The 24,806-nt window shown below is 40.4% G+C and overlaps 1 protein-coding gene across 1 annotated transcript in view; it reads right to left on the bottom strand.

Moving 5' to 3' along the window:
- Nucleotides 1-9,564: 9,564 nt before the first annotated feature.
- LOC108794248 (dihydropyrimidine dehydrogenase [NADP(+)]-like) overlaps nucleotides 9,565-24,806 on the bottom strand; it is a 263,732-nt gene continuing 248,490 nt past the window's right edge. The window contains exon 4 of the mRNA XM_018565259.1: nucleotides 9,565-9,742. Coding sequence (XP_018420761.1) covers nucleotides 9,565-9,742 — 178 coding nt within the window. The remainder of the gene's footprint in view (nucleotides 9,743-24,806) is intronic.

Here is a 24,806-nt window from a genome sequence, read left to right as displayed (position 1 = left end):
GATGTTGAGGATTTGGTTTTGTTCTCTGGCATAGGTGCAGTTACAACTCCTTTGACAGACAGAACATAGCATATGTGCACACATTTTTTTAATCTATTTTGTTTGTTAGTGGTTTGTCTGGTATTCCACCCTACGGGACCCTTTTCTTTGATTTGTTAACATTTTACTTGTTTTTAAATATTCTTTCAATGTCCAAGTGTTTAATTGAATAGATTGCTTGGAGTGTGTTTTAGTACCAAAATATAAAAAGTGTCTAGGCTGCAGTCTCTGATATAGTGCAGATTTGAAATATGTTACACTTTGTCACACTCACAATATCTACTGCTGTTCCATAAGATATCCTAGGAGCAATGAGAAGAACATGCCTAGAAAGAGGCATGATAGCTAACTGCAGATTATTTTGAAGTTTCAGAATGCCTTATTTTACATACATATTAATTAATATAATGTAAAAATATAATATAATCTTTTAGAAAGCAATACAAGCATTTAAAAAGAAATGACTACATATGATATTTTACCCAATGCATTGTTTGAAAAACGAGAGCTGTTTTGGCATGCACATACAGTAATTGTTCCTAGCCTACAAATGGTTAAGCAAGGACATTTATTTTTAACATTCTGGATCTGTTGTGTAACTTTTGGAAACATCACAAGCTCCAGGTTTTAATCCTCACCAGTTGCCAAAGAGCATTCAGATGTGTCTGGTGCTACCACTGTGCTGAGCCTGTTTCAGAAGCCACAGTCATCAGTTTATTATATAAAAGAACTGCCAACTCAATGTAAGCCAGCTTTAAATTGCCCTAATGAAATCATAGAGTGTACTTTGCCATGGGATTTCAACCCAACAGTTGAACATTAAAAGATAAAAAGCTTAAGAGAAATTTCTTGCATGTTTGAAAAGCAAAATAGTTTTTGATTGTAGCAAATTTCGGATGGTGTGTAATAAAAAGGAAGATGATTATTAAAGGATTTTGAAGCTCTTAACAGGTACTAAAGGTATAAAACCTTGTGTAAGTGCTGAAATCTCTTAATGCAGACAAGGTCATGTGTTTCTACTGATTATTTATAATCAGTTAATCTTTCCATAAATCAGGATTACCTGGTCATAAACATTGGCAGAAAACACATTAACCCCATCCTTGACTCCTTGACTAATTGACTTAAAAAAAAGTACAACTGTGTAAATCATTACTCCTTTTTAGAAATGAGTCACTATCATTATCCACTGCTAATATTATTGTTTAAAGACTGATATATTTAAACAAAAAGGGGTCCTGCAATAGGCAACCAGTATGGTATTTTAAGCACGTTCCATATAAAAAACAGTATTTTTTTCCAGCTGCTCAGCTTGAATGGCAAAGCTTTCATAATCTCTGGCACAAGCATACAGAAGAAATTACTGTGGTAGGATCAGTGTAGCCATTATTCACAGACTCTAAATGTTAGTTCCGCTCCCAAAGTATATATATAACCCTTTATAGCCTTCGTACTGGCTCACTACCAGTTTCCATTTAAGTGAAGCCATGTTTTGCAAATGCATAGCTTACACAAGGCTTTGGCCTCCATCTGTGACTGTGCTGATTGCCCCAGCTCTATCACACTGAGTGAGTCACATGTTTCCCCATTCCTGCGGTACTGGGTATTTCCTTTGGATATCTACAATGAACAGAGTGGCAAGGGAGTGAACAAAAGTTAAATATATGCTGGGGAGGCATATGGTATTAAAAACCTACAAGCTAGGTATGCTTTAATACCTCAACTAAACAAGGCTGTCTTTTGCATTAATGATAGGCCAACAGATTTAGGCACAAAGGCTTATTACAACAGTAACATGTTCTGGGCAGAAATAATAACATGTTGAACTGATTCTAAAGCTGTGGCCCTTTCAATATATAATCCCCCCAAATATTTTTTTCATTCCAGGGATCTGTCCATTTCATGCAAATTTCCTTTCTCCATTCACAATCAAATCATGGTTCTTTATTTGATGACAAGTTGGACTCATGTTCTTGCAAATTTTAAAAACATTTACATTTTATTTAGGAAAAACTATAAAGAATAAACTTTTATTCTTGCAGTTCTCCCTCTCTTCCTTTACATTTCTTTTACCTAATTTTACCAAAACCAGAGATTTACACCAAACATATTTATCTAAGTATTACATGTAAAAAAAAGATTATCTATGTGTTTTATGTAACACAGCAAACTCCTGGAACCCATAGACAAAGGTCTTCTTTTCAAATAGAAAAGATTATTTTCCAGTGTCATCTTTAATTGGCATTGTATATACAGTAGATGCAACCATTAGCATGAACTGTGGGTGTGATGATTACTTCAGTCTTCCTATAGCAGGGAACAGCAATATTGTACTGGTTAACTATTCTGTGACTTCATTCTGGTATACAATGTATACCATAGTTTAACTTCTGTTTCATTGCTATCTGGGCATGGCAGTGAGTGTCGCAGACATTTCCTAAAAATCAATTCCACTTTTGTTGAGGAAAAAATCCCCTCTATGATCTTTCCAAACTGGTCCCGGAATGGGAGGGTCTGGGTTCACTATAATCAGCTGGTGGGCTTCCTGTGTTGTAATGAGGGAAGGTGTAGTGTTTGCATCCATTTATAAGTGCAGACATCTGGGAGAATAAGTCAGCCAATCACAGAAGCAGGAAGTTACATTTCTGGAGGCGTTTCAATCACCATCTGTGTATGGAAAGCCTCCAGGTCACCATATTTCATTATATTTTTATGACAGATTTAGAACATTACAGCAGTTACAGTTTCAAATAGAAAGGTAGTTTTTAATAACATGGAATTACAAAATGTCTGTTATGCAATAAAAAATGTATATATCATACATAATTAAGTTTTTTGTTATATTGGATTTATCCTGTAAGGGTCAGAAATGATACAGCAGATGCTGTAAGTAAACAGTGTGTGTTTCTGTTAAAACACGTGGTGGCGGCTACCGCTTGCGTGTTAAGGGGTAACTGCAGTGTTAACAGGCCCCAGTGATGTCCACTCTCTGTCTGCTGGAGCTTAGATTGTTTTCCTGTGAACTGGAAAATCTCTGGACAGGGTGAGGCTGAGATTGTATTAGCTTCACATTCTGTTGGCAGCATTGTTGACCTATAACAACAGTTTCCTCTTTATCTTTTGCTTTTCTATCCTATTTTCATGCCTGGTCTGATACAAGAGCATAAGCAAACATGATCTGATGAATGTATGCCAAACAATGTTGATTGAAATGTTGATTGAAATGGATGGAAAAACAAAGGAGGATATTTGTGAGCAACATGATGCAGATGTCTAGGCACATCAGATCCTGGAGGATCCTGCAGCAGAAGTGGTTCTGTCTGTCTCAGGTATAAGTGGTTCTAGTACAACCTACCTATGTGCGGGTACAGGTACTGGTCCTAATGTTTTGGCAAATGTAAACTCTGGGTCACAGACTAAACATGCGAGTACAAGACTGCCCATAGCCAACACTCAGTCCCAGACAAGATTCCCACAATGGTTCTGCTAGGTGCAGATCTGTGGACTCTGGTATCATATCATGCACCTTCTAATGACAACTAGGATTCACCAAACAAAAATGCTGCAGGAATGCAGGAATACTAGGCCTGCAGCCCAAGTCAGAAGTTGTCCGATCTATTCCCTATGCGGCAGAACAAATTAGAGGCAGCGTGAGAGGGGCCATATACAATCACAAAGTGTTACCTATGTGATAGGTTTGGGAGAAGGAGATAGAAGACAGAAAACTTTCCATGTAAAAATACTAGAGCCACATCATGAAAGAACAGCAGTATGCAGCTGGACTGAACATGACAAACCCACTGATAGACTTGTTTGCTGACACCTGGGAATTAAGAGCAGCCCGCAAGATCAATTCACCTCTTCCACACAATAAACTCAGTTCTTGGAATTGCTTGTGTCTATTTCACAGAAAAAACAGGAATGACGCAACTTTTAGTACACAAAGTAGACATGGGTGCACCCGACTGATAAAAAAATCTGCCTACAGCAACTTGCTGATGGTGCAGGCATACATGAAAAATGACATTGAGGCAATGCTGCAGTTAAGAGTTATTCAGAAATATCACAGTGCCAATGCAGCAAGTGCATTCCCTGACTCACAAATACACATCACAAAGGGCACTGATTAATCCAGGAGGGGAGTTTGTTGGTCATAGATTTAGGAGGGCTTGGGCAAATTAGGGTGAACTGGGTTCACAGTAAGCCCCAGCTCATCACTACTAGCTACCATGGGAAATGTGTGTGCAACTACAGTACTTTGGCTTAACCTTTGACTGAATTCACTTAGAAGAAACTGCCTAAGCGGATGTTTTTTTTATTTTTACTATATGTGCAAAAAGTAAGTGATATAATATAATCTTTTTTTTATGCCTGCATATTTCTCAGTATAATTAAAAGGATGAAAACTGTAGCCATCTGTCAGCTGTTCTATTACAGTACTCAATATGTGTCAGCAAAAGTCCCGCTCTGCGCATGCACAGCGGAGAACGAACACGCGCAGGCGCAGCTGAGAACAAACACGTGCATGCGCAGTCGGAAGTGACGTGCGGAAATACGCGCCAAGTGGCGCACAGGAAGTGACGTCATAGATAGATTCACTGCCCTATTTAAACCCAGCTCAAACGCCCACTAGTTGCTGGTTTGTCTTTCCAGTTTGTGTGTGCTCCGTGTATCCTGTTTTGCCTGATCCTGTATACTCCTGAACTCCCTGGCTTTTGACCTGTTCCTGTTTTGCTGCCTGCCTTATTGACCTCGGACTGTTTCCTGGATATTCTTCTGCCTGCTCCCTTCTGTACCGCATCGGATCTCCTGGCTATTGACCCCGGCTTGTTTGACATCGATTACTGGAAATACCCAAAGCACTCGTGCCACTCATTGTCTGCCTGGCCTTTGTCCCCAATATCAAAGGCCACAAGACATGAGGAGCAAGAGGAGCCTCCTCCTACCTTCGGTCTCCATACCAGGTACCTAACAATATGACTGGAGGAAAGACCTTACTTCTGTCATCAGATGCATTTAATTGCACCAATACATGTTTCTAATAGGTATAGCATTGTGTATCTTACAACATAAGGAGATGATGTTCATTATAAATCATCATGTGAAGCTTAACACATTTGCAGCATATATTAGTTGAATAAATGTGTATGTGTTTATTGGGAAAGGGGGTTATATTGAATGACTATTACCAATTAATTAATAAATCAGTGAAACATAAAAAATTTCCTCTGACACTCTGACACAGTCAGAGCTGCACCTTCCTGATGCCACTATTAAGGTGTTCTAGCACAGATGAAAGGTGGGGGTTCTCTTCATACATAAATCAATTGTCCTTTCACCCAACCCTTTAAACTTATTGAGTTTGTTATTTTGGAAAGCCAGTAAAAAAAGAAAAGTGGTAGTAAAAAACACTTGTTTTTTAAATGATTTAACCAATCATTTTTAGAACTGTAATTTTGTATGGTCTGTGTAATGGGGTATAGCAGAGATGTGCCATGTCCCGTTGTTCTTTGGGCTACAATGTATCCCTCCTCTCATTCTAAGAAACGTAAGTGATGTGTCAGGCATGGCACAGTGCTTATTTAGGTTGACTATGTATAGTATATGTAAGATAGAAAAAGGTGCACTTGCTGTGAGTACTGATTGAGTTCTGTGCTACCTTCAGTTAATAGAATAAAACAGGATGTCAACAAGTTTAATCTTTATATGAAATGCTAAACTGTGGCATGGTTACACAAAGAATCATGGATTGTTTGTCCAAAAATATATACAAACAATTGATGTACTTTATCATCAAATGTACATTCAATTTTACCAGAATAGGTTACAGCAAAATAATGGAGCAACCCAAAATTAACAGATGTACTTTATCTCTACAAAATTAAATGATTAGTCAGTCTAAGCTAAGCTTAACTTCAGCGGCTTCATACTGGCGCAAACTGCATGTCTTTTACACAGTAAGCCATTCAGAAACTGAACTGAACTTTTCAAAGCTGTCAGAAAATGTTGTGTGCTAGATCAAAGGACTCCAGCAGTGAGCATCACCTGTTTTGTTTTTTTTTTTCATGGCTGATGTGCCACTCAAATGAGAAGACTACCTTGCAACCTGTGATGCTATTAAATGTGAAAGAGCTGTATGGACCTCAAGAGGTGTCTTGTGTTAATATGGACGATGTACTATATCAAGTCTCTGTGATTTCAATCCAGGACTGGGACAACAGGCCAGGCCAAAATTGCAATGTAACAGATTTATTTTAACAAGAGCATGAAAATTTCAGCTGAGCAACAAACCAAATTCCATGGTGTATTTAAGAGAGTTGTACAGTATATTGTTGCCTCAAGTGGCAGAAGTCAAACTATATGGATATAAACCTTCCATAGTCTTAGTATTTAGCGGCAACTTGTCTCCAAAGAAAGTGCATATGGGTATTAAAGACATAGCTTATATTTTGGAAAAACAACTATAACTGCACCAACATTGAATAAAATAAGCGTGCATTTAATCAGGTTTACAGAGCATTGCAACTGCGCTCACTTCTTTGAGATGTGCAACGAACAGGCTCTTGCATTGTTTAGCCCAACCCCAGGTATTTGCAGAGAAACAGACTTTTTGTTATGTGGCTGTAGAAAGTATGAACTATATGCTTGGTGATATCACCACTCTGCTGCTGGCACGCTCTGCTCATTCCCCCTGCTGATGTGGCAAGTATCTTCATTGATGGATTGACATGAAGAGATGATGCAGCTGTGCAAGAGAAGCCATGCACAGCAGCTCCTAATTTAACAAAAAAAATAACAATCTACATTACCTTGCGATTCAAGTAAGGAGGGGTGGTTTGGGTTTAGAGCTGGTGGTGTATGTGACCATGCTTGATGTTACACCCTAAAAATGTGTATATTAACATGATCTATAAAGTGGACTATACCTTGTCATGATATACAATTAAAGAGAAGTAAAAGTTAACCCCATAATCTAAACTCATGCTATACTATAGCCACCCTATCCTGGAACCTCCAGTCCAACTTATACTCAAAATAGCTTCTAGTGTGCCTAAATAGATCTCTGCAAATACATTTTATTTAAGGTAAACACCAATTGAACTCTCAAAGCTTTGTATCCCTTTATAGTCCTTTAACCCTGCATGTTAAAATGTATAACTATTTGCTTAAAATGCTTTAAAAATACCCTTTTCTCCTGAAAATGTTCCTTTATGTACCCACACTGTAGTGTCCATGCTGCAACAGTCATACCCCTCATCACAAGAGTCCTCACACATAATTTTTTTTCATGTGTAAATGTGTGGGGGAGAGAGATGGATGGCGGAATTACATTTGGATGAGACAGAGGTGGAGCTCTTCAAATGGCCGCAGCATGGGGTTTGCTAAATGCAGAGCTATAGGTGTGACTAAGCAGGAGGCCTGTCAGACCTATGCAGAGAGACCACTGATTCTACACAAAGAGTTTTACTTCTCAGACTGTAGAAGTTTTTGAAATAAAATAAACTAAGTCTTTGCCCACCTTTTGTTTTGATGTACTTTATGTAAAATGTATTCAGTGGATTTACACTGAAAATTAAATGGTGCAGTAAAGTATATAGTATGCATAGGAATATCATATAAACACATGCAAGTGAAATACATGGATAGTCCAAAAAATGGTGGCGCTATATACCTAATGTGGTTATGTGACTGTTAAGCCTCTGTTTCCTATCTGTTCTTACAGGCTGGTGGGTCCACATCACTAGGAGGCGTCATCCTTCTCCCTGCTAGCTCTTATTGCAGGACTGTGGGAGATGTGAAGCATGACTACATCACCCAGCTGACCTATGGGTAGGCACAGTGGGAGGAGGGTGGAGACTGAGAAGTACTTTTGTAAAGTGTTGCAGAAAGGGGTGTACTGCAGAAACAACAAGAAGTTGGGGATAAAAGAGAAATAGGCAAATGGGGACACGTGCACATTGTGGAATGCACTATTGGCACTGACAAAAACTGATTGTGCCTTGACATACGCTTTCAGTCTATAGGAATTTGCAAAGGGCTAACTGATGATCTGTGTTACATGCAGTCACAGGCTTGTGCAACCTCCTTTTTCATGTGTGAAAAACATAAGGAGAGGAATAGACACATTATTTAGTTTTTATCCCTTTATAGTCCTTTAACCCTGCATGTTAAAATGTATAACTATTTGCTTAAAATGCTTTAAAAATACCCTTTTCTCCTGAAAATGTTCCTTTATGTACCCACACTGTAGTGTCCATGCTGCAACAGTCATACCCCTCATCACAAGAGTCCTCACACATAATTTTTTTTCATGTGTAAATGTGTGGGGGAGAGAGATGGATGGCGGAATTACATTTGGATGAGACAGAGGTGGAGCTCTTCAAATGGCCGCAGCATGGGGTTTGCTAAATGCAGAGCTATAGGTGTGACTAAGCAGGAGGCCTGTCAGACCTATGCAGAGAGACCACTGATTCTACACAAAGAGTTTTACTTCTCAGACTGTAGAAGTTTTTGAAATAAAATAAACTAAGTCTTTGCCCACCTTTTGTTTTGATGTACTTTATGTAAAATGTATTCAGTGGATTTACACTGAAAATTAAATGGTGCAGTAAAGTATATAGTATGCATAGGAATATCATATAAACACATGCAAGTGAAATACATGGATAGTCCAAAAAATGGTGGCGCTATATACCTAATGTGGTTATGTGACTGTTAAGCCTCTGTTTCCTATCTGTTCTTACAGGCTGGTGGGTCCACATCACTAGGAGGCGTCATCCTTCTCCCTGCTAGCTCTTATTGCAGGACTGTGGGAGATGTGAAGCATGACTACATCACCCAGCTGACCTATGGGTAGGCACAGTGGGAGGAGGGTGGAGACTGAGAAGTACTTTTGTAAAGTGTTGCAGAAAGGGGTGTACTGCAGAAACAACAAGAAGTTGGGGATAAAAGAGAAATAGGCAAATGGGGACACGTGCACATTGTGGAATGCACTATTGGCACTGACAAAAACTGATTGTGCCTTGACATACGCTTTCAGTCTATAGGAATTTGCAAAGGGCTAACTGATGATCTGTGTTACATGCAGTCACAGGCTTGTGCAACCTCCTTTTTCATGTGTGAAAAACATAAGGAGAGGAATAGACACATTATTTAGATAACTATATTTATAAAAAAAACTATATTTATAAAAAAAATTGTAAGACATGTAAAAAAGTATAAACTTTTTAAAATACTTGCTTTACATTAACAGGATTGATGCATTAAAACTGGAGTAAAGAGAACAAAAAAGAGCATAAAAATGTTGCTGTAAACAGCCAATGACTTTATATTTTATTGTAAAACAAGAACTATAACCGGTCCTCAGGGACAGCCACTCTGATTTTATATTCCTTTCCTACAGTTTTTATGAATCTGCTGCAATAATTCAAAATGTGTAATTATATACTCTTTTGGCAGTTTTTTATGGGACACTAATAACAAAGCCATATAAAAAAAAACACTTCTGTAGTTTTTGTCACACTCCTAGCATTGTCCATTATGTACAATATACTTTCCGTATTGTTTCCTACTGAAAGTATTTAAACATCTGCAGCCCATACATATATAATTTACCTTATTTGCAATGCTTGTGATGAATGACTTGATATCTAGGTTGGTTGGGCAGCTCTTTTGACAAGGAGCATCTGCACATTTCAGACATCTGAAAGATAAGAGGCAGTGATAAATCTTATGCGTTATGAAGCATTGTCTTTCACAGCGAAAGTATGAAGCCATCAGAGCTGAGAGGTTGTGAACCTCAACAACTGAATTACATGAAGCAAATTAGATTGTAAATAAAGATCAATAATGGCCATCATATCCAGAGGTACAACTAAATCTTATAAAATAACAATATTTGCTAACAAAAATTGTAAAATGTCCTCATGCTGAGAAGATTTTGTTCTGTAAACACATGGAACCATTCTTTATTTTTATGAGGCTTTAATAGGTTAGTGAAAGGGTTAGTGAGCCCCCCAAAAATATTTCAGTTAAACATGCATTCTAGCGGGCTTAACCAATCTTCTGGTTTCTTATATCTCTTGGGTTTTCCATTGGTGTGACCTACCAACAATAGGTACTAACTCTTTCCAACACCTTGTAGGTTATTTTTTCTGGCACACAGTAGGTATGCCCACTCCTCCTGCAGCCTTGTCCGAAACATACTGAACAGAAAGAGTATATTGCCTGCCCCCAGTGCACAAACCTAAAGGCTCAGAGATCTCACCTCTATAGTTTCTAGGAGATGCAAGAATCTACTTCCATTACCCTGCGTTCACACCTGCCCTTTCCATGAATGCTCATCACATTTTTCACGTTTGTGCGCTGCCTTTGCTGTGTATCCCCATTGAGTTCAATGGGCCCTGAACACATTATGAACATGGCAATTAAGCTCATGTAGCAGATTCTGATTTTTGTTTCCGCATTTATGCGTGTTTTAATGTACGCATAAACAAACGCATAAAAAAGAAAAAAAACATAAATAAAACAGTTTTTCCCCAGCTTTGATTTGTAGTATTTTTTACAAAAATAGCACAGCTAAAAAAAATGCATTAAATACAAAAATGTATTTGTCATTTTGAAAAACCTTACATCCCTAGGATTTTAGAATTTTTTTCTGTACTTCTCAGCCTAAAAGTAAAACCTAAAATTTTAATATTTTTTTCTCTAAAAGCTAAAGCTAAAAGTGGTCACCTGGTATACAAGGTCACTGTCATTAAGTGTCACACTTAGTGGCAGGGACATATTTTGAACATCACAGTCATGAGAGGATTAATAAACAAATTAACTTTTTAGGGTGAAAAAAAATCTGCAGCTCAGGTTTTTCATTGTAATGGGTTATTTTTAGATTAATGATAGTATAAAAATGTATTTAAATACATAATTCTTATGTTACATTTATTTTTTATACACTATATTTTATTGTTTTTACACTTTTCACTATTTTCTTAAACATTTTTTAATTTTTTTAATTTATTTAATTTTATCAAGCACTCATTGTGAATTAATCTCACTATCGCTGCTTGATAATTTAATTAATACATTTTTGGTTACTATTAGGCTGCTTCCAACTTAAGAACAGCCAATAACAACCTTAGTGACACTGATCCTGCAGCATTTTAGGATCAGATGTCACTGAAGGTTTTCTGACCATTCCAACAACGATCAGAAAGCCTGCAACATTGTATCAGCAATAAAAACATGTATCTAAATGTTTCTTTTGCTGAAAGTTTAGAAAAAAAAGCCGGTATACATCAGTATTTCCTGATGTATACCAGCTGTCATGAGAGCAGTAAATGCAGTACATGCAGTAAATGCCGCTCTGCTCTCACTGTCAGACAACCTATTCCTGAATGTGTTCTCGGGGCTTGGGAGGGAGTGGGGAAGTTTATTATATGTGCTGGGGGCAGTGTATTAAATGTGTGTGGGGGGCTTGGAAAGGGGGGGGTGAAGTGTATTATGTTTGTGTGGGGGAGTGTATTATATGTGAGGTGGGATTTGGAATGGGGGGTCCCCTATATTTCAGGTGCGATTAGGGATTCCTGTGTCACAAACTTGCGTTTTTCTGCAGCAGGAATCCCTAATCTGGCGTTTACATGCAGCAATTGTCAGCCATTCAAGTTAATGATCAGGTGACAGCCGCTGCATGTACATGGCTGCATACCGCATGTAATTGTATGTGATATGATTACATGCAGTTACAAAAACAATCACTATCCCTGGATAAACAATTGTGTATCCAGGGAGAGTGATTGATTCCTAACTGCATGTAATCCTTTCACATATGGTTAATTGCGATGTGCAGGCATTTACATGCAGCAGCCCTCACCCGATCATTAACCCCTTCGTGACGGGAGACATACATTGTACGTCCCGTCACGAAGTGCCTATATGACGTACACTGTACGTGACGAGTTATATCAGGCTTTGTAATGTCGGTAACCGCTGATTCTCAGCAGTTACCAGTCATTAATGAATGCTTCAGTATTGAGGCATTCATTAATGAAATAGTTAAGCTTTTGTAAAAGCTTCTTTCTTTCATTAATGAAAGAATGAAGCCGTTACATGCAAATACGGGAGCGCTAAATAGCGATCCCGTATTTGACAGCTGAAAATTAGCAGAGAGGTAGCAGTCTTTGACGGTGGCCATCCGTCGACTACTGAGCACCCAGGATACTTTGTTGGACGTGCGGTCAGTAGTGCAATGGGTACATGGACTGTAACCAGGTAGCAGAGTGAGTCACCTCTCTGCTATTCGTTTTGACAGCTCGATAGCCTGATGTTTATGATGCAATTCACCAAAGAGATACAATGTATCTCTTTGAGTGAAATGTATCAGACTTCTGATCGTCTGGGCCGATCAAAGACCTTTTATAGTGAGATCTGAATCTGACATGCTGTCAGGATCAGTCTCTAAGGTTTTTATTAGCTGTTCCTTAGTTTGGAGCAGCCTAATAATAGCCAAAAATAAAAAAAGTATTTCTAAAAAAATAATAATAATAATCAAAACTTGTGAAAAAAAGTTTTTTCTTCTAGTTTTTTTCCTAATTTTTTTATATTTTGTTCAAACTAAGTGAGGCGTTAAGTACACATGTTTGATATCATTATATAGCCCTATCTGTCCTCTAAAAAACAATATATAATATGTGTGGGTACATTTAGTAAGAAAGTATATTACTGCTGTGGAAGAATCACACAGAAACAATGTAAAAAGTGTGTCAGCCATTTATGAACAGAAACTGAAAACTAGCTCAGTGATGGAGGGGTTAATTTGAATCGGTGACAGTTGCCGCTTGTAACATGTGCATACATTAAAACTGGTACCGTATATAGTAGCGGCCCCCACGGGACTAAAAAATGTGTCCAGTGGCCCCTGACTGAATTGAGTTTGAGACCCCTGGGTTAAAGAGTCTCTCACTCCTCATCTGTTCCAAATATGCATCTTGGTGGAGACCTCTGCCTCTTTTCTTCCAGAAAGGCTTAAAGAGTAACTCCACTTTCAAAAGATAAAAATTAAAAATAACCCTTAAAAATAAATAAAGTATATATAATTGCACAAGTCATTTTGTCATTTAATGTTATTAAAAATTACAACCTTTGTAATGCTCTAAATCTCCTACAAAACATCAATGCTATATGACAACCTGGAGGTGTTCTGTACTCACTTGGTGTACGGAACACCCCCAGAAATGTCACTTCCTGCTTCTGTGAATGGCTGGCTGATTTTCTCAGAAGTCTGCACTAAGAAACAAGTAGAATTTTTGGCATCCCTTGCAATAGGAATTTCATTTTTGGTGAGATACTCCCTAAGGGTCAATTACTACTAAAGGGATGCAGACATATTATTTGCAATATTATAATTATATTATTTGCATATTATAACCCAGGAAGCCCACTATATGAATATGAAGAACATAGACCCTGTTATACAGGGATCAGTTTGGAAAGGATATGCTGGAAGCACAGCTTTTCTTCAGAACAGCAATGGAAAGGTAGGAAATTGCAACTAAGTTACAAATTAGCGTTCTATGAAGAGGTGAGTGGCAACCTAGACAGAGGAAAGCCAGTGGATGTAGTGTACCTTGATTTTGCAAAAGCATTTGATACGGTACTTCAAAGATTTAATTTACAAGCTTCAATCTTTGGGCATTGATGAAATGGTGTGTACTTGGATAGAGAATTGGCTAAGTGAAAGTGTCCAGAGGTTATCAATAAATGACTGATTTTCCAAGTGGTGCTAGGTTGACAGTGGCGTGCCACAGGGTTCTGTCTCGAGGCCATTGCTGTTCAATCTCTGAATTAACTGCTATTAATAGGAATATTACAATTATTGCTGACGATACCAACATTTGTAGGGTAGTAAATGCAACAGAAGACATAGAAATATTACAATGAGATTTGGATAAAATAGGGGGGTTGGCATCTACATGGCAGATGAGGTTTAATGTTGAGAAGTGTAAGGTTATGCATTTTGGGTTAAAAATACAAACTTGAGCTATTCATTAATGGGCGTTTCACTGGGGAAATCAGAGGTGGAAAAAGTTTTGGGAGTCCTAGTGCAATGTCACTTTTTGATACCTATGTCCTTGTTCTGTTATTATATTTGCACATGAAACTATATACTAATTGTGGGTACTATATATTGTATTATGATGATATAATGATATTGAAAATATGTGAGTTACTGTTTGATAATCCACCCATTTTCGATGATGTATGACTATGGTGACTGTACTCATACTACCTGTGTCAGTATATGGTTTGTTGACACTATCATTGTTTTTTGACTCTACTTACCCTGCTGTAATTAATCAATGTAAAACAAATATTGAAACTGAATGTGTATTAGTACATTCTAAAAAAATAAAGAAAAGATCAAAATTAAGCTATTGAGCAAGTTGGAGCGTTTTCAACTAGGCTGTAGCATGTGTGGCATAATCAAACAGTTTTAATTAGATATTTGCAGGTATGCACAATTAAAAATCACTAACAATAACAATTTTGAAAGTAGTGTAACCATAATTTGGATCAAACAGAAAAAAAGCAGCAGCAACAGGTGTGGCACCATGAAAAAAAAAAATGCTGCCTGGATGAGTTTTTACGTCTGCTTAGCTATTGTGTTATTTACTTTGCCAATAAATACTAAGCACAATATTCCACAAAGCAGTTTCTGGGGACAGGAGACAGCAAGGAAGATATATATCTATTTTGGGACGGCTATTAGACTACTGCCAAAATATATCTGCAAAGCTGGTAACAATGCAGAGAAACATTGGAAGTTATTCTTTGAATTTACGTTTGGCATTGTTTATTTCTTGTAAGTATTCATAATACTGCTGAACTTGCTTGAGAGATAGAGAAAAAAACACTTGCAACTATAAGTGTTGAACATCCCCTTGATGTGCAGTGCACTTGCAGGCTCAGAATGCAAACAGTGATTTGGGTAACCTGCACTTGAATGCGTATTTGGTTTTTGCTTATGTAAAATGCTTTATCAAATACACATATATTGCTTACCTGCATGAGGTACTTAATTACAGCTCAAACTACCAAACATTTTGGAGAAAGTACTGTATGTATGATGACAGAATGTTCAACATATGTGTACAATGACAAAAGGCACAAGGGCTTCTGATCACAGCAGCATCATCTGACAGTTGATGCCACAATCCCTGCAACACCCAGTCAATTTTGATTCACGGTGCCTCCAACTTGCAAGTGCAGCATGAACCCCTGTTGTTCATGATGTATCTGTAACTGATCTGTAGGTACTGGTTAACTGGTTTTATTATTTCTAATAGTCAGTTATAGTACATTGCGAAATGTATTTATTATATGAATTCCAAGCATTTTATTTAAAATCTCTTGCAGCTTTTTCTGTTAACAGGGATTCCATGCCACACAGCAGGAGAAAATGTGTGGCCACTGTGAACCAAAGCCCCTAAAAATAGAACAAGCGCAGGCACTAGCATCCCCCACATTACATGCACAGACTCTGTGTTGATAGGAACATGTTTTTCTGAATCCCTCCACCAAACCATAAAACCAGCAAAAAGTTTCCAGGCACACTCAACAGCCAGCATGCAAAAAAACATGTCTCACCACTAAGGTTAAAAGCAGAGGCTTAGATACACGTTTTCTGCAGACATGGTAAAATCCACACAGCCACGTCAAGGCACCTCCATATAGTGCAGTCCTAACTCTAAACTATGAGAGTCTCCATCTTGGAGCACATGGGGCAAAAGATAACATTGGGTGCAGGTTTGTCAGGAGGAAGCCCAATGTCCCTTAAAGGCACAGGTACGCATAAGGGACCCCACACATCACAACGGCAGCTGAGACCCTCCCATGCATCACTGCACCAAATCAGTCAAGCAAAACAAATGGCAAACACACTCATCAATTCGTTACCTGTTTATAGCAAGGTGCACACAGAAGGGCTTCAAACAGTAAAACAGCAAAAAGTTTCCAGGCACACTCACCAGCCAGCATGGAAAAAAACCTGTCTAACCACTAAGGTTAAAAGCAGAGGTTTAGATACACGTATGCCACACTATATGGAGGTGCCTTGATGTGGCTGTGTGGCTTTCACATTTTCGGCAGATGATGTGTATCTAAACCTCTGCTTTCAACCTTAGTGGTTAGACAGGTTTTTTTGCATGCTGGCTGGGTGAGTGTGCCTGGAAACGTTTTGCTGTTTCACTGTTTGAAGCCCTTCCGTGTGCACCTTGCGGTAAAGCTGGCAACAAATAGATGAGTGTGTTTGCCATGTGTTTTCCTCCACCAAACCAGTCCCTGTATTACGACACTGCATCTAGACAAAAATTGTATAGCAATATTGCTTTATTGTACTAAAGTCTGATATATGACATCACATCACTTTTAGCTGTCTATTTCATGTTACCTTGCTTTACGGTGACCATCAAAAAATCTTGGTTTAAACCCTGTGTTCTTTTTTTCAGACATTGGACTAGAGACTGTACTGGCTATAAAGAGCTGAAAATACATTTTGAACAGTGTCAGAGAAATATGCTTGCCAAACTATATTTACGGCACATTGCTAGTGGTACTTTATATAAGAATAAAGACACTCATTATTATGAATACAGAGTCAAAGAACGTAAGCTACAAATCTATTGTATACAAGCCTTCAGGACCGAATGCCTCAAAACTTCTACTTGCCATATAAATCTCGTTCTCTGAAGTGTCTTGGTCAATTCTGCATTCATACAGTAGTTGTGAACTGACAATACATTAGTGATTGCAGAGGGAAGCCAAATCATCCAAGCGCTTCTCATGCCATTCGATACTGTTGCATTTAAATGAATTTTATTTGCTTAGTGAGTAATTTTGCTGCTATTGACATACGAAACTAACAAACATAATACCTCTGAAATTATACAATATTTTGTACCTGTAATCACTTTGCATTCAATTCAAGTCTTGGAAAGTATTTAACAGTGTCTAGTAAATCTAGTTTGGGTTTAAATTAAAGGAAACCTGTCTTGAGAAATATATAGAATATGATTGCTGCATTCTACTAAAAGGGAACATTTTATATAAATCAGAGTGAACCCCAATCATTAAATAGGCTTTAACATGTTAATGTATTACTATATTCTAAGTTGTTTTTAATCTATTTAAATCTGCAGCTTTAATTTGAAGAATACCTGGTGAACTTGCCTTAAATGACTCTGTTGTGGCACTTCCTGTTATGGGGGGATCAAATGTCTGCCAGTTGTGCTTCTACACTGTCACCCTTTCACATGTGCCTCTGGTAGAGACTACTGCTGTTACCATTAGACAAGACCAGCCCGCATGATGCTGTTCTGCAAACATTGGATTGAGGGTATATAGTCAGAAAATACACATAATATATGCTTTAGTAAACTAAATATCATCCCGTAAAGTTTTATTAGCGCATATACCTATGTTCACAATTTGTTGTTCTTAATGGAAAAGTAAAATGTACTCTCCCAATACTTAGAGCCAGTGTGTGACACTGCAGGTGTCACATTCCATCTCTATAGATCAAGAGCTGACGGATCACAAACCCCTTCCCGCATGGATTCCCCCTACCCCTCTCTGTTCCTCCAGTGCTTATTGAAGGGAAAGACAGGGTAGGAGACAGGCACAGCTGGCTCTGGCCCTAGAGTGGACGATTCAGCTATCAGACAGCAGGGTGGATCCTGGCAATATTGTCTTTCCCGTCTGCATTGCGATGACAGCAAATAGTGGTCAGCAGCCCGCTAGATGCTGACTTTGGGTCACAGGAGTACATTAGTAAATGTACTCCTGTGACCTAAAAGAGGTCTAAAGCCAAAATAAAAGGTGCGGCTTTAGTTTTCTTTTATGATATGTTTAAACACATACAGACTCAAAGCTGGACTTGAGGGAAGCAACGAAATACACAGTTAAAATATAGACAGCCATATACCCCTCCCAAACAGCACAGCTAGATCCTGTATGAATACCTTACTCATGAACATCCCACAGCCTGATGATTAGAAGAAGTAGCAGCACGGGGGTGCATGCGCGCGGCTGCCGATGATGGGTGGTAAGTGAGATAGCTCAGCGACTCCTCCGGACAAATACCCCATTAGCACGGAGCAAAGCGCTCCCAAACAGCCGAAACTCACTCACCCTAGCCCCGGACAGACACCCGGTGCCAGCCATGTTGCAATCCCGGTCCAGGAACACTCAAAAAGGCAAACAAACGGGAAAACCCATAGCTGAAGCGATGGCTAGAGCATCAGCCAAGATGGTGTCGTCTCCCGCCACACGTACAGCTCCCTCACAGACTGCCTCGGCCTCGAGCAGTGACATGGAGGAAGGCGAACAGGCTAATCTTCGTCCACAGAAACGTTCCCATTCTGCCCTACTACATCAATTTGATACCATGCTGCAGAAAGCGCTGCACACTCAATCCAAACAGATCACCGACCGCCTCTTAAAGGAGATCCGTGAAATTGGCCATCGCACGGCGGCTCTTGAGGACAGATGCGATGATTTCACAAATGACCTAGCAGATCAGGCAAAAGAAATAGAGACACTCCGAGATGACAACAAGGCACTTTTGTCTAAGGTGGAAGATATGGAGAATAGGTCCCACCGCTCAAATCTGCGTATTCGCGGACTACCTGAGCATATCACCGACCTGTTTTCCACAGCTTTGGCGCTATTCCAAGAACTGGCACCTGAACTTCCAGCTGAACGTTTGGAAATGGATCGGGTACACCGCACACTGCCCAGGCGAAAGCTGGACGGTCCACCTCGTGATGTACTAGTCAAGCTGCATTATTTTCGTACCAAAGAAGCACTCCTTACGGCAGCTAGGAACAAGGCTTCCCAACATCCACTGACCTTCCAGGGTCACGACTATCAGCTCTTTAGCGATCTGGCCCCGTCCACCATCTCCAAAAGGCGAGAGCTAAAGCCATGTCTGGAAGTGCTGACCAAGCATCACATCCCCTATAAGTGGGGCTATCCATTTCGCCTGCTCTTTACACACAGAGGAAGACATCACTCCTGCATCTCCTTGGAGGAAACACGGGCCAAACTATCTGCCCTCGGATTACAAAATCCTCGCTCTCCTCAGCCGGGCCCGTCCAAATCCCCGACTGCCTCGTCAAAGCGTGACCGCAGTGACTCCGACCACAACCACTCAAGCGAATCCCGCCGGCCTGCCACCAAGATGACACCTAGATGAGGCGCGTCAGATTGACTGATTGTGATGCCTCAACAAGCAGCTGTACTAGCCTTCTCAGCGACCCCGTGTGAGACCCATAACGGATAACACGGAACATTACCTTGCAGAACTTCATTATTACCCCGCTATATGTTACCCTTCGGGATGGTAAGGACTGTCCCCGTCCTGTTCCCTTCGGATTGTGACAGTAAATTGTTATCGGGACCCATACAGGTTTACAGCACTTTCCCTTTGATGGAACATTGAATAAGCCTGAAAGACTATGCTGATTTGACAGTTTTGCTTTACGTGCTATACACAGACTGTTTGGCGTGACCTCTGACTCCAGTGCATTTCCAGCACGGTTGGTAGGTTGTCTTGGACTCGAGGATCGTAGTGCACTGGTTATAATCAAAAGTCATAAGGGAAGGCCTGTATCCTTGCCTTTTTAGGCTTGGCAAGAAAGATAGTTTTTCATACTCCAGATGCTATGTTACTGTGTCACAAGCACTGAAAGTCTTGCACACGTTATGGCCGTGACGACCACCTCTAGAATGGTTTCCTTAAAAACACAGATCCTCGAGACTAGATAAGCGGTCTCTCCCCCTTTTTTTTTTTTCTCTTTTTCTTATAATTGAAGTTAAAAATTGTCTAATCTTCTTTATCTTTTATCTGCCTGCATGTATTATGCTCCTGTTATGTTATCAGGTTTAGAATGTGTAACCTTGGAGTTCCAGGTTCCTTCTACTAGTGTAGTTTTCGGTAAAAGTCCGGTATAAGATTGTCCGGGGGAGTTTGTCAATGTGCTCCCCCCTACCCAACGTTACAGACTTGATGCGGATATTATCCGCCTGCAGCGTTTGCTGCAAACTGTGTGTTTTTGTTCTGCTCTTATTGTATAGCATTTTTCCACACGCTATAACTAATGCATCCCTATACCTCCTGACCCTCTCTGTCTCTCTTTTCCTCCTTCCCCCACTATCCCTATGTCCTCTTCGTCCTTTACCACCAGTCAGGTAGCACGGAGGGCTTTGATCATGACTTATGTTATGGTCTCTCCACGACTTTCATTAGTTTTTCTAGATGCTTCCTTCCAACATCTGAATCATGACCCTTAAAATTTTAAGCCTTAATGTCCAGGGCCTTAACTCTCCAAATAAGCGAACGCGGGCATTTCGCTTTTTCCGTTCTTCTCATGCAGACATCGTCTGTTTACAGGAGACTCGTTTCTCTAGGACATCATGCCCCAAATATTTTCATGCCCAATACCCTACCATGTATACGGCCAGCGACACCTGTAAAAGAAAGGGAGTCCTAATTGGCTTCCGTCGCTCCGCTAACTTTATATGCCACTCCACAGTCCGAGATCCTCTCGGTAGATACCTGATTCTCACAGGGCTCATACATGACTCTGAAGTCACCCTAGTCTCCTATTACGCTCCCAATACCGAGCAGCTTCCATTTTTTGCTGACCTATTGCTTAAAATACTAGCGAACAGTACGGGCACTGTCATCATGTGTGGGGATTCAAACTTGGTTCTACATCCCCATAGAGATAGATCTAAAGACACTCCATCACACTTGACCTCGGCCAAAGCATTTCGTGCCCTCATCTCTAACCATGCGCTGATAGACAGCTAGAGAGAGGCAACCCCTCATAAAGTAGATTTTACGCATTACTCTCATCCACATGATGTTTAGACCATAAACATGATAGACCATATTCTCGTCTCCCATTCTCTCCTACCCTCCATCATACATTCAAAACTTATTCCCGTCCCATGGTCCGATCACTCTGCGGTCACTTTGATTCTTTCAGGTATCTCCCCTCCAGTTAAACCCTTCTCATGGTGCTTAAATGACTCTCTACTATCTGACCCCATAACCAAAAGTATCATAACGTCCTGCTTGTCTGACTATGTGGTAAACAATCAGACCCCTGGCGTCTCCCCTACTCTGTTATGGGAGGCCCACAAGCCTGTAATTAGGGGGAAACTCATACAACTGGCATCCCAAGTTAAAATGGAAAGGCTCAAACATCTAGGAGTCCCTGGAACGGGAATACTATTCATGTGCCCAGACCTTCACCTCATCCGCCACATCGTCTAATAAAAACAAACTTGAAATGGCTCGCCAGGCGCTTAATCTCTTGTTGACTGGGCACGCGGCTAAACAACTACATCACACAGCCCACAAGTTCTATCTTAAAGGACACAGAGCCGACACTATGTTGGCTAACCGGTTGCGGTCCCTTGACCCCTCCTTTAAACCCTACAGATTACGCACAGCTAACGGAACTCACACTAGTAACCCGCTTACTGTTCTCGATCTCTTCCATAAGCATTTATCGTCCCTATACTCCAAACCCGAACTTACACCGACAGAAGACATAAACAGATTCTTATCTGACATTACCCTCCCCTCACTTCTACCAACACAGATAGAGGCTCTAGATAACCTGATTACTGAAAGGGAAGTCCTTCATTATATAAAATCACTCTCTAAAAGGGAAGAGGCCAGGTCCCGACGGCCTCACAGTGGCATACTATGACACCTTTAAAGAACAGCTGGCTCCTCTCCTAACAGCTTCCTTTAATTGCATTAGATCCGGGGGTACCCTAAACCGTGACTCTCTCTCTGCATCCATATGCATGATACCTAAACCACGTACTGATCAGACTGATTGCTCGAATTTTAGGCCTATATCGTTGTTGAATGTAGACGTAAAAAATTGCTTGCTAAGGTCTTGGCAAACAGGCTACATCAAGTAATAGGGCAACTAGTTACACAAGATCAAGTAGGCTTCATGCCCAGTAGACAAGCAGGAGACAACGTCCGCCGAATTACCCTGCTTACGCACATTGCCCAAACACAGCGCATCCCTACTATGCTCTTATCCTTGGACATTAAGAAGGCTTTTGATACAGTATCTTGGCCCGACCTTTTTGCCACTCTCCGTAGATGGGGATTTGGTCATCACTTCCTCACGTGGATAACTTCCCTTTATAACAAACCCACAGCACATGTGAAATATTCTGGATACCGCTCACCGACGTTTGACATACTCAAAGGCACTAGGCAAGGCTGCCCCTTGTCACCATTACTTTTTGCCTTAATCCTTGAACCATTGGCCTGCATCATTCGCTCCTCTCCAGATATTTCTGGTATAACCCACAAAATTTGTCTATTCGCAGATGATGCCCTCCTTTCCCTAACCAACCCCATAATTTCCCTCCCAAATCTTAAGCTTGTCCTCAACCGATTTGCCTCTGTATCGGGACTCTGTGTCAACGAATCCAAATCAACGGCCCTAAACATCTCACTTCCAATTCCTGTGGTGACAACCCTAAAAGAAAATTTCTCTTACCGCTGGTCTCCCTCTACATTGCCTTATCTAGGGATAAACTTGACCTCTTCATATTCCACACTTTTTAAAGCCAATTACCCTGACCTACTAAAGAAACTGAGGGGCCTTCTTAGCTCATGGTCTCGATACCAACTATCTTGGCTAGGCAGAATAGCGGCCATAAAAATGTCCTTTCTGCCCAAAATACTATATTTTTTTTAGGGTCCTACCAGTACAGATTCCAGCATCAGTACTACGCGCACTACAAACTCAGGTCATGAGCTTTATATGGAATGATAGACGACCTAGGGTCCCACGCACCACCATTTATCTACCAAAAACTCGAGGTGGACTAGGTGTCCCCAATTTTTTGAAATACTATCAGGCAGCTCAAATAGGACAGCTAACCAAATATCATGCGGAGCTCGAAATTCCCTGCTGGGTAACACTTGAGGACTCCTTCCACCCGAAAACATCGGTAGCCAACCTTCTCTGGCTTAAGTCTAAGCGGAGACCCTCACCCTTAAATCCCATCACTCCCTTCTCACTGCGCATTTGGGACTCCCTTAACAAGCAAATTACCTTAACCTCCCCTCACTTACCATTGTTATCCAATATGCGGAACCCTGACTTCCTTCCAGCCTCCTCTAGCCCCTCTGGCTTTAAATTATGGACAGATAGGGGACTCACACATTTCGGGAAATTTCAAACCCATGCGGGCGTGAAACCTTTCCCATACCTGCGAGAACACTAGGACCTGCCACCTAACGAACTGTTTCGCTACCTCCAAATAAAGAACTTGCTCCACATCCATACAAAGCACCAGTCCCCCTCTGGCCCTCCAAGTCCTTTTGAGCGAATTTGTAGAGATAATCCTCATGCTCCTTGAACCATTTCCACGCTTTACAATTATTTACTAGCACCCCCGGACCATCCCGCCCCTTCATATGTAACACAATGGGAGCGTGACCTAGGGTCTACTTTGGGAGAAGATATGTGGCAACAATCCTGGCTTAACACGAAATCTAGTTCACGCTGTGTCAGTATGCTGGAGATTAATTATAAAGTATTATTACGCTGGTACATGGTGCCAGCGAGGGTGGATAAATTCCGACCCCACACCTCTCCACTATGCTTCTGAGGATGCCTGAGTCAGGGCACCTTCTTCCACATATGGTGGCAGTGCCCGAAAGTTGCTAGGTATTGGGATCGGGTATTCACCATACTATCGTCCTTGTTTCAGAAACCAATGACCATAGATCCCACCTTTGCCCTTCTTAATTGTAAACCGGTGGACCTTTCCACAACATCCTTTAAACTGAGCCTCCAAGTACTAACAGCGGCAAAACGTGAGATAGCCAAATCATGGCTCTCCAGCTCGCTCAGTATCTCGAACCTCAAAAGGCACATAAATTGGACAATTTTGCATGAGAAGCGGAGAGCACAAGCAGACAATACCATGAAAAAATTTGAGAATATGGTCCCCTTGGATGGAAAATGTCCTGCCCTCTGAAATTAACCGCAGCCTACTTACCCTGTGATAGGGGAGCTGGGTGTCAACCCTAATACATTTAACCCCTTCCCACTCGCAACCTGACGATACCCAACCCTTTCTTTTCACCCCTCTTCTTGCTTACCTCTCCTCGTTTCCCTAAATCATCTCCACCACATGCCATTTTTTTGTACTTAAGTCATAAGGTATGTCGATCTCTGGAATAATAGTTCTTTGTGTCATTCCCGTCTCCTGCAGTCTCTCTACAGCTTTCTTATCTCTGTTAGACATCATGATGTCTAAGCTAAATTCTAGGACTGTATTCCCCACATTAATCACCTGGAAAACACATCTAACTACTAACATATTTGCCTGTCTACACTTGGCCCCCTTGTATGCAATCCCTCAGAGGCTGATAACCTCGAATTCCAGACCTCGACCCGTACCGACAATAGTGTATTGAAGTGCAATGCTTGTATACCACGGTTACTTGATATATTGTTACCTCTTACTTTAAATACAAATTTATATGAGAAAAAGAAGAAGTAGCAGCACACTGTTAGCTCTCTGCTTCATTTTCCTCTTAGTATGTTTTTTGTCATTACATGTGCACTGCAGCAGAGGCTGCTTTCCTGCTAGTGCTTTCTCATTCTACATATGTGAGTAGATGACAAGTGCAACAACTGGTGGAAATCAAATCA

Source organism: Nanorana parkeri, unplaced genomic scaffold, assembly GCF_000935625.1.
Source record: "Nanorana parkeri isolate BGI_ZX_2015 unplaced genomic scaffold, ASM93562v1 scaffold824, whole genome shotgun sequence".
Lineage (NCBI taxonomy): Eukaryota > Metazoa > Chordata > Amphibia > Anura > Dicroglossidae > Nanorana > Nanorana parkeri.
Note: the sequence above shows the minus strand (reverse complement) of the source record. Positions and strands in the feature narration are given on the sequence as shown.